At 41.3% G+C, this 14,369-nt stretch overlaps 1 protein-coding gene across 2 annotated transcripts in view; it reads left to right on the top strand.

Moving 5' to 3' along the window:
• Positions 1 to 7,951, top strand: part of LOC138963168 (tereporin-Ca1-like) — a 114,091-nt gene extending 106,140 nt beyond the window's left edge. For both annotated transcript variants that reach the window (XM_070335207.1, XM_070335206.1), the window contains exons 2-4: positions 2,515 to 2,762; positions 3,638 to 3,906; positions 5,101 to 7,951. In XM_070335207.1, coding sequence (XP_070191308.1) covers positions 2,515 to 2,762; positions 3,638 to 3,906; positions 5,101 to 5,224 — 641 coding nt within the window. In that variant the 3' untranslated portion in view covers positions 5,225 to 7,951. The remainder of the gene's footprint in view (positions 1 to 2,514; positions 2,763 to 3,637; positions 3,907 to 5,100) is intronic.
• Positions 7,952 to 14,369: the final 6,418 nt, after the last annotated feature.

The raw sequence follows: 14,369 nt of genomic DNA, 5'->3' as shown, positions 1-14,369 counted from the left end.
GAGACGAGAGATGATGCATGCGTGTCTTCGTGTTTTCCAAGCCCTGAGACTTTCGCTGTGAACGTGGGATTTTTTCGTGCGCATGTGTGCACACGGGGGTGCTCGGACACCGAAGAGAGTCTGCACAAAGTTGACTACGAGAAATAAATCTCTCGCCGAACGTGGGGATCGAACCCACGCTGATAACGACCAACTGGCTACAAAGCCAGCGCGCTACCAACTGAGCTACGTCCCCGCCCCAATCCTGATAGTGTGTCAACAAGATCAAGGTGCGGGCGCGGACTGCTCCGTAAAGGCCAAGGCCCCCGCTGGAGCAAAAAGGGCGCAGTATTTGTAGAGTTTAGAAATGATTTTAAAACCATGTTGCGTTTTCCCCCACAACGGGGTAAATAAGATACATGTAAGCAATATTGGTTGAGAAAAAATAAGTTATGAATAAAAGTCAGAGGAACAGGTATAATAGCTGGTGTGCGGTGCGCAGCAGCCCGTCTGCCAGGTGGAGCAGGAAACCCTTCGCTCCCAGCAAGCGGGCGCCGGCGAGCTCGCGCACACACAGCATGGGCAAAACAAGCACGCTGTCAAACAGACGTGTGTCGCAAAAGTCTGGTGCACCGCTACCCGCCTGCAGGGTGGGACAGAGACTATGGAAAGCCGTTTGGCTCATAACTATTACAGCTGTAATCTAAAATAAATACAGCTGTATTTAATGATAAATACAGCTGTATTTAATCATAAATACAGCTGTATTTAAAAATAATTACACCTGTATTTAAAAATAATTACACCTGTATTTATCATTAATTACATCTGTATTTTATAATAAATACAGGTGTATTTAATAATAAATACACCTGTATTTGATAATAAATACACCTGTATTTAAAAATAAATACACCTGTATTTAATAATAATTACACCTGTATTTAAAAATAAATACACCTGTAATTTATAATAAATACACCTGTATTTATTAAAAAAAATACACCTGTAATTAATTAAAAAAAATACACCTGTAATTAATAATGATACTTATTGTATACGTTTAAGAAATAAATACAGCTGTATTTATCATTAAATACAGGTGTATTTATTTTAAATTACAGCTGTAATAGTTATGAGCCAAACGGCTTTCCATAAGAGACTGTCCTTCGCTCCCCGCCCGGCGGGCGCTGACGTACACAATATGGGTGGCGATTGTTGGGGACTGGTGTCAAGTGTTGAGGTATGGTGGGGTAACTTGAGGGGCGACGTCTCAACACGATCCCCCGTCCTCCTGGGGTAGGGGCGTGGGGAAGGTGGGGGGAGGGTTACGTGTACCAACTGTACACACTGGGGGTGGGGGGATGGGCCTAGCTATGCTGTACGTAGCATGCGCGCTTATTTATATAAGTCCATAACTTTTTTTATGTAAGGACACCTGTTAATCAAAGTCGACACTATGTACTGAGAAAGGCCAGGTTGATACCCTGCCGTGCAATACTGAAAGGGGAGTTTTCGCTTTGAAAATCTTTGTTCCAAATGTATAAGGTGGGATTTGTCAGGGCGAGTATATCGCCTCACTGGTTGCGAAAACGATATTGTACTCTGTGTGATCAAAACCAGTCCTGCTTCCATAAGCATTCGTAACTATCCTCATGTACTCGTTGTTAGGCAGAGTGCATGAGTTAACGTTTCCCCTTCCAAATTAAGCCGTTTGCAAGAACATAATTATGTGCTGTTTTCCTTTTTCTATGAGAGGTGCAGTGTGCATTACCGTTACATTTGTGTACAGACGGGCGCAGTGGCGTGGTGGTAAGACGTCGGCCTCCTAATCGGGAGGTCGTGAGTTCGAATCCCGGTCGCTGCCGCCTGGTGGGTTAAGAGTGGAGATTTTTTCGATCTCCCAGGTCAACTTATGTGTAGACCTGCTACAGCGACTTAACCCCCTTCGTGTGTACACGCAAGCACAAGACCAAGTGCGCACGGAAAAGATCCTGTAATCCATGTCGGAGTTCGGTGGGTTATGGAAACACGAAAATACCCAGCATGCCTACTCAACGAAAGCGGAGTGAAGCTGAGTACTATGCTCTCAGAGTATAGTTTGGGGAACCTAAATGGGCAAACGAGCTCACACGTAACCAGAAAATTCTGGAACGCTGAAGAAGAAGAAGTAGTGTACAGTATACTGGTTTAATCTCCAGAGCTGTGTGCCATTTTGTGACGTGCACTTTCAGTCCTTTAAATGATTATAACGTATATTAAATGGCAACTAGAATGTTTTTTTCTTTATAGACATGAAACTAAAAACATAGTATCTATTTTATGTCTTTTTTTTCTTTTTCTTTTTAATGATTGTTAGTGTTGATATACACGAACGTCCAGATACGGATTTTATAATACGTCGTGGCACCCTAAACCCCGAACCGTAGCCATAGGGCGATCGGAGACAGGTTTTGACGGGTAGTATGCCGTAACTAGGCGAATACTGATCAATCATTAATCCTACCAAACCGCACTTCTTGTATCGAATCGCAGAGCAAGCCCAGAGAACGCCAGACACCAGGCCAGAAGTTGCAATCGCTGCTGATTCAGCAATTTCTCGCGGCACAACTCTGGTGGGAACGTCAACGCACGCCCTGATGCAGGACGGGTACCGTGTGACGGCTGGCATTGAGGTGGAAAACTGGACTAAGTTCCCACTCAGTGACGCAAGCGCCACGATGAAAGGGGGCGTTCTGAGCGTGGCGCCGTATTCCATTATGCCTGCTTCTAGACAAGCTTTGGTAAGTTTCATGCTGCTGCTGCTGTTTTTGTTGTTGTTGTTGTTGTTGTTGTTGGTGGTGGTGGTGGTGATGATGATGATGATGATGATGATGATGATGATGATGATGATGATGATGATGATGATGATGACGACGACGACGACGACGACGACGATGATCATCATGCTGATCATGATGATCATGATGATCATGATGATCATGATTACAAATCTTGCTAGATGAAATACGAATTCTTATCTCAACCAGATTTCCGATTAGAAGCAGATAAAATAAGAATTAATGATCAGAAAGCTCTAATTCAACATTTGAGGACAGGTCATCAGAATCCGTTGTTTCGTCGATAATCAAGCGGCAGGGAACAAGAACTCGCCAACTCTTTGTGAACGACCTGGATGAAACATCGACCAGAGTATCAAGGGGAGATCAGCGCAGAAAGATGATGACAAACAAATTAACGTAGAATCAATCAAGGCGAAAACCACAGTCAGCGGACTAGAACTGGTGACAGTGAAGTAGCACAAATATCTCGGGGCCATCATCAGGAAAGAAGGTTGAAAGACCCAAATCCTGACAAGAGCTGCACAAACAGCACCTGCACTGAACAAAATACAGCCAATCTGCAGAGACAGGAACATCATTTAGTCTCTAATCCAAACAAAAATTAAACCATAGACGGGTCCTTTCTTTCTTCCTGATATGCATGTGACCTATTTGCAGCGCTCGTCATTGAAGTGCCCATACGACCCTGGCGGGTTACGGGACCAGTATCCAGGAAGTAACGTCATAGGAACCCAGGCGGATTCTCAGATAGATCATTCAAGGCTAATTGTATAAGGCCTTTGCTTTACCTCTGACCTATGGCATTTCTTTTCCAGGTTGGTCGCAAGACTTGGGGTACAGCAACAGGTTCATATGGAACGGTCTCCTGGCGAATCGCACATAGCAACCAGCGTCTTGTCGTCATGTGGTCTGCTCCGTTCAACTTCAATCACTATAGCAACTGGCTGGGTGTGGGAATCGCAAAAGCTGGCAGCCATCCCAATGGTGACTCGTGGTTTGATCAGATGTACTACTACGAATCAAATGGTGTCCTGAATTTTCGGCGAAAAGATTTCTACAATGACGTGCGTTCAGTTAAACACAGGTATGTGTGAGTGGAATGTAATGGACATGAGGAAACGTTTAAGTCAGGCCTAAACGTAGATGTAAACAAAACTAACGCCAGTAGGTCTAGTCAAAGCTATTTCAGTGAAATATTGGTTTTTACGTAGCTGCCATAAGGGCTGCTCCTCCTCCACAATTTTATGTTCATTTTCTGTATGTACAATTCAAAGTATCTTTGAACTATTGAGCAGCCGATCCAATTTCAATAATGCTTCTCAGAGCTCCCCTCAGATGCTCTAATTAGAGGGTCCCGGGACCCCCAAATATTATTTCAGGGGGTCCAAGGACCCCCATCAGGAGAACTTTATAGGGTCCCAGCACGAGGGGGACTTTTTGGAAGTTGTGTGAGACTTTCACAAAAGTTTTATTTGTCATATCGGTTACGTATGCTTCGTACATTTTCGTTGGTACGTATCGGCACACATATTTCTCGTCTTCGATAGACAATCAAGTGTATGTCCTTGTGTATTCTGTGTGGAAACAAGCCAGGCATGGGAATCGACAAAAGTAAAAAAGGCTGAAAATGTGTAAGTAATATCAAAGTCGACGGCGCGATGCGCCTGTCCTCACTAGGGGGGGTCCGGGGGCATGCACCCCCGAAACCATTTCTCCAAAGAACCCAAATTGTGCAATTTGGTGTCATCTGAGCTTGCCATTAAATTCAGTTTTCAGAACCATTTTTGCCTCCCCCATTTATTTTTTCGGGGGACACTTTTGCTTTTTCGGCGGAAAAAATAATTCGGTGGAAATGTGCCTTTCGGCGGACAATTCCCATGCCTGCAAGCAGAGGATTACATAAGTACCGAGATATGCTTAGTGACGTAAATTGCGTCTCTTCAAGTTTAGTGCGTCGCGGGATCCATTCAAACATTCAGTTACGTTTTTTGGGCGATTTCCACAACCCGTCATAAATAAAATGGACAGTGCCTCATGTAAAATCAATCTGCTTGCTGAATAAGGTGGGGGAATAAATGTCCTTTCCAGTCATATAACTGGTTTTACATTAAACTTGAACATAGACAAACAACATGTGCAAGTATTTCTAATTCTTTCTCTGCAGGCCAAGGATAAAAATGGAACCGGCATTTATTACTGGAATCAATTTCAACTTCATAACATGGTTTCCTCTGGTACACAGCTCTGGAGAATAACCCATAATTATTCTTGTTTTCAGAGATACAACCTTCGAGGTGGAGGGCATCATGTGCAGCGACCACAAGGCACTGGCCAAGGTCATCTTCAAACCGGTCCGCGAGGAAGACCTGGCGCCCAGCATCAGAGAGAAGTTGGAATCATAAGATGACCTTTAGAAAGGCGAAGGTCATACTGAGCTCTGGAAAGTAAATTTGGAAATGTTGGCGATTCTGATGACTCCATTGTCACTCGTGTACATACACTCTCATTTTCGGATTTGTGTCTGTCTCTTTTTCTAAGGGTTACACAGATTGCTTGCAATCACAGATGATATCACGAACAAACTGAAAAAATGTTGCTGGATTTCACCTTTGATTATAGGATGATGGGCTTATGATCTTGCACTAATATGACAATATTCACATTTTGAAGACCCTAAGCAACCTGCTTATTGGGTGAAAAAGACACAAATTGGATTTTGGATTTTATCATATGACAAAGAATGCCACTTTAACATTTGTTCACTAATGTCTAATAATGTTTTGAACAAAACTGAGCAAAAACGTTATTGCACCCATTTTCGTACCCCAACTAAAACATTAATTCCCGTGTCATTTCATTCAAACTTTATATGCCATTAAAGGCCCTCAACTTGGCTATCTGGCACATGTTTTGGATAAAAGATTTCTGTTATAGGTATCACGTGACCGCCGCTGAAGTAAGGGTACCCCGAAAATCGACCTGACAAAAACGTCAGGTACCAATTAAAAAATCGACAATACAGAATAGGCGCAACTTGGCAAATTTTACATACGAAAAAAACCCAAATTGGTTATCTATCCAGAACAGGTTGTTTTGTTTTGCTATCTTGTGTATCTCTTGTGTTATGTCATTGGTACTGATACAGGTGTGGAGCGCATGAACGAGAGGATGTTGCGTCCATTTTAAGGGGTACCCCGACAAAAAGCACCGTATTTCAGCAATTACTGAAGGGATTGCTTCGAAACTTTCAGGATCTCAAGTCTACATTCGAGACTTACTCTGACTAAAATGTAGTACACAGTGTTGTATGAACATTGTCTCTGTAAGTTTCAAGGCCAATATTTGATTTTGAGTCGGCCACCAAAAAGGTGGGTTTGAATGCAACATCTTAGTCCTGCTCGGGCGCATTCGGAGACAGTGTGCAAAAATATAACGCAAAACGCCCATACTTACGCAATCTTGAGTTATTTGATTCTTACTTGTACTTATCTTATTTTTGCTTGATACGATAACGAACGCAAGACATAAGTAAAAGTATTTGCAGACGATGAAAAATATAATGACAATAAAGCAGGTTTAAAGATAAGAAAACAAATTGAAATCAATGTAAAACTTTCGCATATTTTATACATGCATTCTTTTTTTCTGGTTACACATTGTACAAGAAATTGTGTGCGACTTTGAAAACGTAGAATGGAACTCCGCATAAAAGAACGTTCCAATGTAAAATCAAACTGACTCCTTTATACCGTATTTTGCCATGTTTAGGCACGGTCATGAATGGTGCAGCCATAGTCGTGTTTTTAGAGTATGCACAAACACACGCCTCATCCCCCAGATCATTGGTGACCCGAAGAAAGCAGTTAGAGCTGGGTTCAAGGCCATGCCTGTTCAGGAAAGCTTCCGCGCCATTGACAATTTCGGAGGTGTTTAATTTGGTAACACCTCAGTTTTAAAGAAAAGGTAAATGTCCGACCATTTTACCTATAGACTCGAAACTTTGTAGAATGGTCGTGGACGAACTGAAGTTCATGCACAACAACTATCAAAATATTTGTTAAATTCAAATGACTGAAAAAAATAACCCCTTCGTTGTAAAGTTTCACTTGCGCAATATGCGCACATTTAATCAATGATATGAACGCATTCATCCATGGGAAATGTCCTGATCCTGCCTGCAATTGCTGTATTGAAGGCATTGATTGTCTAATGTTGATTAATGTATACTATGTCATTTGAATTACCCCAATCCACTCATATACAGAAAAATGAACGACTGAAACGGGAATCAAAGGTGAAAGCAGCAATGCAACTTCAATCACGGTATCATCAGTGGAAAAAAGTGACTAAAAAGGAGGAAGTACCAATCCACACATAATCACAGTAACATGTAACACAACGTGACTCGGATCAAGCAGCCACCCAACTAATGTATTATGACAATGAGCAATCTGCACATAACATAAAACCATCAAAGCGATGTTACTTAAAACAAAATGGTATCCAGGTCACTTGGGTTCAGTTATGTCATAGAATAAAACAACTCACTGCTCCCATGAAATATTCTGAGCCTTGCAATAAGTAAAGCAATGAGAGCAGATCTGATGCAGTGCACTGTCGATCATTGGCCGGCTGAAATATACTGCAATCTTGATGCAAATTACCATGTAATTTTCTTGGTGATGTGGTCATCACTGCAGGCAGTAAAAGATCACCCAACGTTTTGCAATGAAGAAAAAAGAAGTTATCAGTCGAACAAAAAATAAACAGACGAATAAAAATTGAAAATTGTCAAGTGCAATGGGGCAGGATCTCCCTGTTGGCGAACTTTGAGCAAAAGACCACAAATAAGCTAAGAAAGAATACTGTTGGAATTAAAGAAGATTAACAGAGTGACAGGAAAGTACGAAATGTCACATGCACTGCAAGATCTCCCTGTTGAGAAACTTTGATTAAAAGATACCCATTTTATTGCAAAGAAGAAATACAGAGTAACATTTATATGAACAGAGTGCGAAGAATTCAAACAAAGAAGACCCGACATTTTTAAAATTATGTCAAATGCAGAGTGGCAGAAAATGTGCTTCGTGAGGAACTTACAGCACACAAAAACACAACTATTTGCAAAGTGTAAAAACAACATGAAGAGAGTGAGAAGAACGAGTAACAATTAAAAACATTGCAAGAAATAACAAAATGTCATATGCAGTGACGATTCTGCTGCGGAACTTTTAGTTTTAGTAACAAGTTACGAAGTTCCTGTAAATAGTTAACACGGTGTTCAAACAACATGAACAACATGAGAAAAAGAGCAAAATAAATGCAATGGTGACAGTTCTTCGCGTTCAGAAACTTTCAGTATGTCGGTGACCAAAACAAGGAATTCTTGTGAAACCTGGACATATTGCATAACACCAGCGGCAGGGCACGCAAGAATAATTGTTCGATATGAAGCCTCGACAGAGTAAACCCTATCATTATCTCCAGATCGCTTCCAGTGGAGGCCGCCTGCGCTCGTTCACTCATACAACAAGTGTTGACCTTAACGGGGTCAAGAAGCCGCCCTTGGTAATATGGGGGTGGGACACGGAGACAGGACAGAGGGAGGGAGTTGTTTTTTTAAATGAATAAATTATTTTAAAAAATATCAAAAATTTAAAGAAAATAAATACATTTTAGAAAGAATTAATTTTTAAAAAAATTACATGAATAAATTAATAAATAATTTTTACAAAAATTGACCGAGCTCTTTACACGTGGTGACATGGTAGACAAACAAACACCTGAAACCCGGACAAACAGGCAGAGCAAATCCAGTAAGCACCTTTTACAAGGCGGCTTAATAATCCAACGCATGTTCGCATGCTGTCAGTGATAGAACGAGACCCGAAGGGAAGTAACTCATTACCGCCTCTTTCCAAAGTAAATGACGTACATACTTTTGCGTCACTTAACCTTCACAGTACCAATGATATTACTCATGAACGGCCCATACTTTCTAAAGAAATATTCAACATAAAAAGTATCCTTCTACACAACCCACGCCATCCAAATAGAAATAAACAAAGTAAAATGCCTTCTTTAATTCAAAAGTGGGTCGTCCAAAACCCACCATATATAGACTGTGTAGTTCAAATGACGTCACTATTTATTTGTTTATTTACGGAATATTCTTCAAAAATCGGTCGTTATGAAGGATCTATGGTGTTTGAGATTTACATAATGAAGTCTCGATCAAAAATCCATGTCCCACCCTATATTACCTAGGGCGGGCTTCTTGAACCCCGTTAAGGTCAACACTTGTTTTTCGTGTCCGGAGTTCTAATCCAACGCATGCTGTCAGTGATAGAACGAGACTCAAAGGGAAGTAACTCGGAGTTCTGGGTGCGGGAATTCCCGCAAACGTATAAGTCTGTCAGTGGGTTTCGGTTTGTAAAAGTGTTAAAAGCTAATATCTTCCGTTTAACTACCGTTAGGAATGTAATTTTTTGCATACACCCGTCTAACCCTATTCCTAACAATTTCACGAAATTTGAGCTTAATTGACCGAGAGATACAAGTCTTACCCGACAAACACCGACCGACGGCCCGCCCGCCCGCCCGCCTCAAACAAACAAACAAACATTGAAACAGACAGAGCAAATCCAATAAGCCCCATTAAGGCATTATACTAATGGCGGCTTAAAAAGATACCAAGTGTCGGTGTCTAACTATATCCCTCTCAACGGGAGAGATGTTTGTCATACCCCCCTCCCCCCCCCCCCTCTTCCCCCCCCCCCCCTCCACTTCAGATGTTTCAATGCCAAGGTGAAGTCAACAGTCAATCACAGCCCGAGACACTAAGCTGGTCGTGGGCTTTGCTTTGCTTAATCCGAATGTTGTACTCCGGTGTAAGTAGATATAGAGTGGCACAGTGGTGTGTAATCCCAACGAGCCCTTTGACGCACATAATGGAATTGTAATGGGACATTTTCTTATCTACGCCAATGGTGCAAGGCGCACTAGTATAACGAATCATGAACTTGATGTCTGTCCCTATTCTCCTGTTGACTGTTTTTGGAAAGAAAAACAAGTACACTAAGACGTGATTAGCCATTCAGCTGATCGAGTGCACTGAATAATGTCCGGTTCTCACTATCCTTACATATAAATAAGAGAGGAAGGAGTGAGAGAGAGAGAGAGAGAGAGAGAGAGAGAGAGAGAGAAAGAGAGACAGACAGACAGACAGACAGACAGACAAAGACAGAGACAGACAGACAGACACAGAAAGAGAGAGATAGACTGAGACAGAGAAAGAGAGAGACTGACAGACAGACAGACAGACAGACAGACAGACAGAGACAGACACAGAAAGAGAGAGAGATAGACTGAGGCAGAGAAAGAGAGAGAGAGACAGACAGACAGACAGACAGAATGAGAGAGACAGAGATAGTAACAGAAATAGAGAGAGAGGGGCAGAAAAAGATATATACAGATAGAGAGAGAGACACTGAGACAGACAGACAGACAGACAAGTAGACAGACAGGCAGGCAGGAGGAAAGACAGACAGAGAAATAAAATAGAATAGAACAGTGTCGGTGCAATGACGCCCTATGTTATGCATATTGTGTAAAAAAAAAAAATTAAAACAATATAAACAAACTTTAAAAGGCAACTGGTTGCAAACGCTATTCAAAATCTCGGCAAAACTAGGCGATAGAAAAACATTGTATGTACCTTTTGGACTGTGCATGCCCAGCTGGGGATGAGGGGAAACTGGCCGTACAATCTGATGGCAATGACGCCGAATGTTGTGCATAGTATGTAAAGGGAAGCGACTGGATGCAGACAGAAATCAAAAACTGGAAAAGAAACTGGGAAAAAGTAGTATAGAATCTTTGGTACAATCCTGGTAGTTTGTAAGACTTGTGACGCGTGCCGATTACAACTTGTAAGATGATACACTTGTGACGCGTGCCGGAGTGCCGATTACAACTTGCAAAATCATGGGCTTGTAACTCGCCTGTCCCCATTACTGCATGGGCAAACGCCTGTCGCGATCTCCATGAGCTCAAGCAGTAAGCAAACATTTGAGAAACCCCCTTAAAGCTTCGTAGTACTAGGGTTCATGCCCCTAGAATAAAGGTCAAACGCAAGGTTGCAAAGATTTAAACTCTGTCACAGTGAGAACAAGGACTGTCAGTCAGCGCACGGGAAAGTCACTTTGCCAGCTGAAGAAGTTAAGTATGTTTTGCTAATTTTATTTGCTTTGAATTCTATCAAATTACTCGCTAATTTTTGGAGCTATCAATTAAGTCTGCACAGAGTTGCCTTCACCTGTAGAACCATTTCTGCAGTGCAGCAGAAGAACATACCCGAGAAGTCAAATGATTGAAGATTGCATGTGTATAATTATGTACCTATGGTGAGCAGTTTCTGATACGTCGAGTCGAGTGGTTGTTCTGAGAAAAAAAAGTGGTACCTACTTTGTTAAAGAAAGGCATAGCATCACTGCTAGTCGGTAAATTTGAATAACATTGATTGATTTGGATATTGATAGGTTTTTTTCCCATTGACTTCCCGCGGACTTCGTTGCACCGGGTAGACAACACACGTCATGGACATTGAAGATGTCTGATGCAAATGCGAATGAAAATGAATTGCCTTCAGAAGTATTAACAACTATGGTTCGTACTTTAGATTTAGGTTTCTTCTTCTTCTTCTGCGTTCGATGTTTAGATTTAGGTTTCAAAGTTAGGTGTATTTCCCCCAAAAAATGTTTATTGATTGCTTTTTTTTCTTGCTTTTTTTGAATAAAAATGCTTTGATTTAAAAAAAAATGTCTCTGTATAAGTGGGCTTCAAATTTGCATTGCTTCAAATAATAAAGTGTGTCGAAACAATTACTGGATTATTTCTCTTGAAACAACTGCAACACATACCAGCCACAAGCAACATCTGTCGGTCGGCTTTTTAATGTAATTATGAACACTATGTGTACAATTTGGTGCGTAAGGCTAATCAAATAAATAACGCATTAGCTGATGGATTGTCTTCTTTTGAACCAACCAACTCCTCCCCCCCCCCCTTTAACATTAAACCGTGCAAACACACACACACACACACACACACACACACACACACACACACACACACACACACACACATTGGCACACACACACACACTCACACACAAACACACACTCACAAACACACACTCACACACACACACTCACACACACACACACACACACACACACACACACACACAATCGCGCGCACTCACGCAAGAACACACACACACACACACACACACACACACACACACACAATCGCGCGCACTCACGCAAGCACACACACACACACACACACACACACACACACACACACACACACACACACACACACACACACACACATACACACACAAAATCACGCGCACTCACGCAATCACACACACACACACACACACACAAACACACACGCACACACACACAAAATCGCGCACACTCACGCAAGCGCACACACACACACACACACACACACACACACACACACACATACAAACACACACACACACACACACACAAACACACGGTCATATCCGCGCTCACTCGACCACGTACGAGCACGAACGTGAACGAACAAGCAAATCAGTAATGCAAAAAAAGGAATCAAACGACCACATGGTAAAATAATCAAACGAACAAAAACACCAACCAACCCACAGACCAAGCAACCAACCATTGCAAACAAGCAAACGAAAAAAGACAAATATTGTACAGGTCGAATATTTTGATTAAAGGATAATACTTAAGGCAAAATGCCCTCAGATCGCTTCCAAACTTATTAGTATACAATAAGATTCTGGGCTAAAAATAATTGATAATGCTACGGCGCAGGAGGACTCATCAACAGCGACTGTAACCGGGTGGTCACACACGTAACACTAACAGAAGTAAGCTTAGATGGAGAGAATCCGAATTTCCTTCATTAGCATAATCATACCAAAGTTACTTCCCTTGACGGTAAAACTGCCAGACGACAATGTCTGCCAGCCTGTGCGCGTAGTTCACTAACACAGTGTTACGACCAGAGTGAGCAAGACTTTTTTGGAGAAAAAAAGTGGGTGTTATCGAATCTATATGATTACCGAACACTGCACTTCGATCACACCTTTATTGTTCAAAAATGGATTTGGGAGAAAGCAACCAGACAAACCTCTGAATTAGATCTAACGAAAGCAGCTATCTTTCATCATCTATTCTCGCATTTGAAATAACAAGACCAAGCTGACTTCCTCTTTATAGCTGCATTTTGTTACAAATTCACACAAAAGCACTTTGTTTTAGCTGCAGCTATTGCGTGGAAGTCAGTCGATCCTTGCCTGTAAAACGCAGCGCTTGATTTTGTCATGGAATGTCACATTTGATGCAGGATAACTTTCGTTCTTTTTTTCACACCAACTGTGACCAAGTACCATTCATACTGTTGAAATTAAAGAAGATTAACAAAGTGACAGGAAAGTACGAAATGTCACATGTCACATGCACTGCAAGATCTCCCTGTTGAGAAACTTTGAGTAAAAGATACCCATTTTATTGCAAAGAAGAAATACAGAGTAACATTTATATGAACAGAGTGCGAAGAATTCAAACAAAGAAGACCCGACATTTTTTAAATTATGTCAAATGCAGAGTGGCAGAAAATGTGCTTCGTGAGGAACTTACAGCACACAAAAACACAACTATTTGCAAAGTGTAAAAACAACATGAAGAGAGTGAGAAGATCGAGTAACAATTAAAAACATTGCAAGAAATAACAAAATGTCATATGCAGTGACGATTCTGCTGCGGAACTTTTAGTTTTAGTAACCCATTTTATTGCAAAGAAGAAATACAGAGTAACATTTATATGAACAGAGTGCGAAGAATTCAAACAAAGAAGACCCGACATTTTTAAAATTATGTTAAATGCAGAGTGGCAGAAAATGTGCTTCGTGAGGAACTTACAGCACACTAAAACACAACTATTTGCAAAGTGTAAAAACAACATGAAGAGAGTGAGAAGAACGAGTAACAATTAAAAACATTGCAAGAAATAACAAAATGTCATATGCAGTGACGATTCTGCTGCGGAACTTTTAGTTTTAGTAACAAGTTACGAAGTTCCTGTAAATAGTTAACACGGTGTTCAAACAACATGAACAAAATGAGAAAAAGAGCAAAATAAATGCAATGGTGACAGTTCTTCGCGTTCAGAAACTTTCAGTACGTCGGTGACCAAAACAAGGAATTCTTGTGAAACCTGGACATATTGCATAACACCAGCGGCAGGGCACGCAAGAATAATTGTTCGATATGAAGCCTCGACAGAGTAAACCCTATCATTATCTCCAGATCGCTTCCAGTAGAGGCCGCCTGCGCTCGTTCACTGATACAACAAGTGTTGACCTTAACGGGGTCAAGAAGCCGCCCTTGGTAATATGGGGGTGGGACACGGAGACAGGACAGAGGGAGGGATTTTTTTTTTTTAATGAATAAATTATTTTAAAAAATATCAAAAATT

Source organism: Littorina saxatilis, linkage group LG3 (genome assembly GCF_037325665.1).
Source record: "Littorina saxatilis isolate snail1 linkage group LG3, US_GU_Lsax_2.0, whole genome shotgun sequence".
NCBI classification, from domain to species: domain Eukaryota; kingdom Metazoa; phylum Mollusca; class Gastropoda; order Littorinimorpha; family Littorinidae; genus Littorina; species Littorina saxatilis.
The sequence above is the reverse complement of the archived record's forward strand: the minus strand, read 5'-3'. Positions and strand labels throughout refer to the sequence as shown.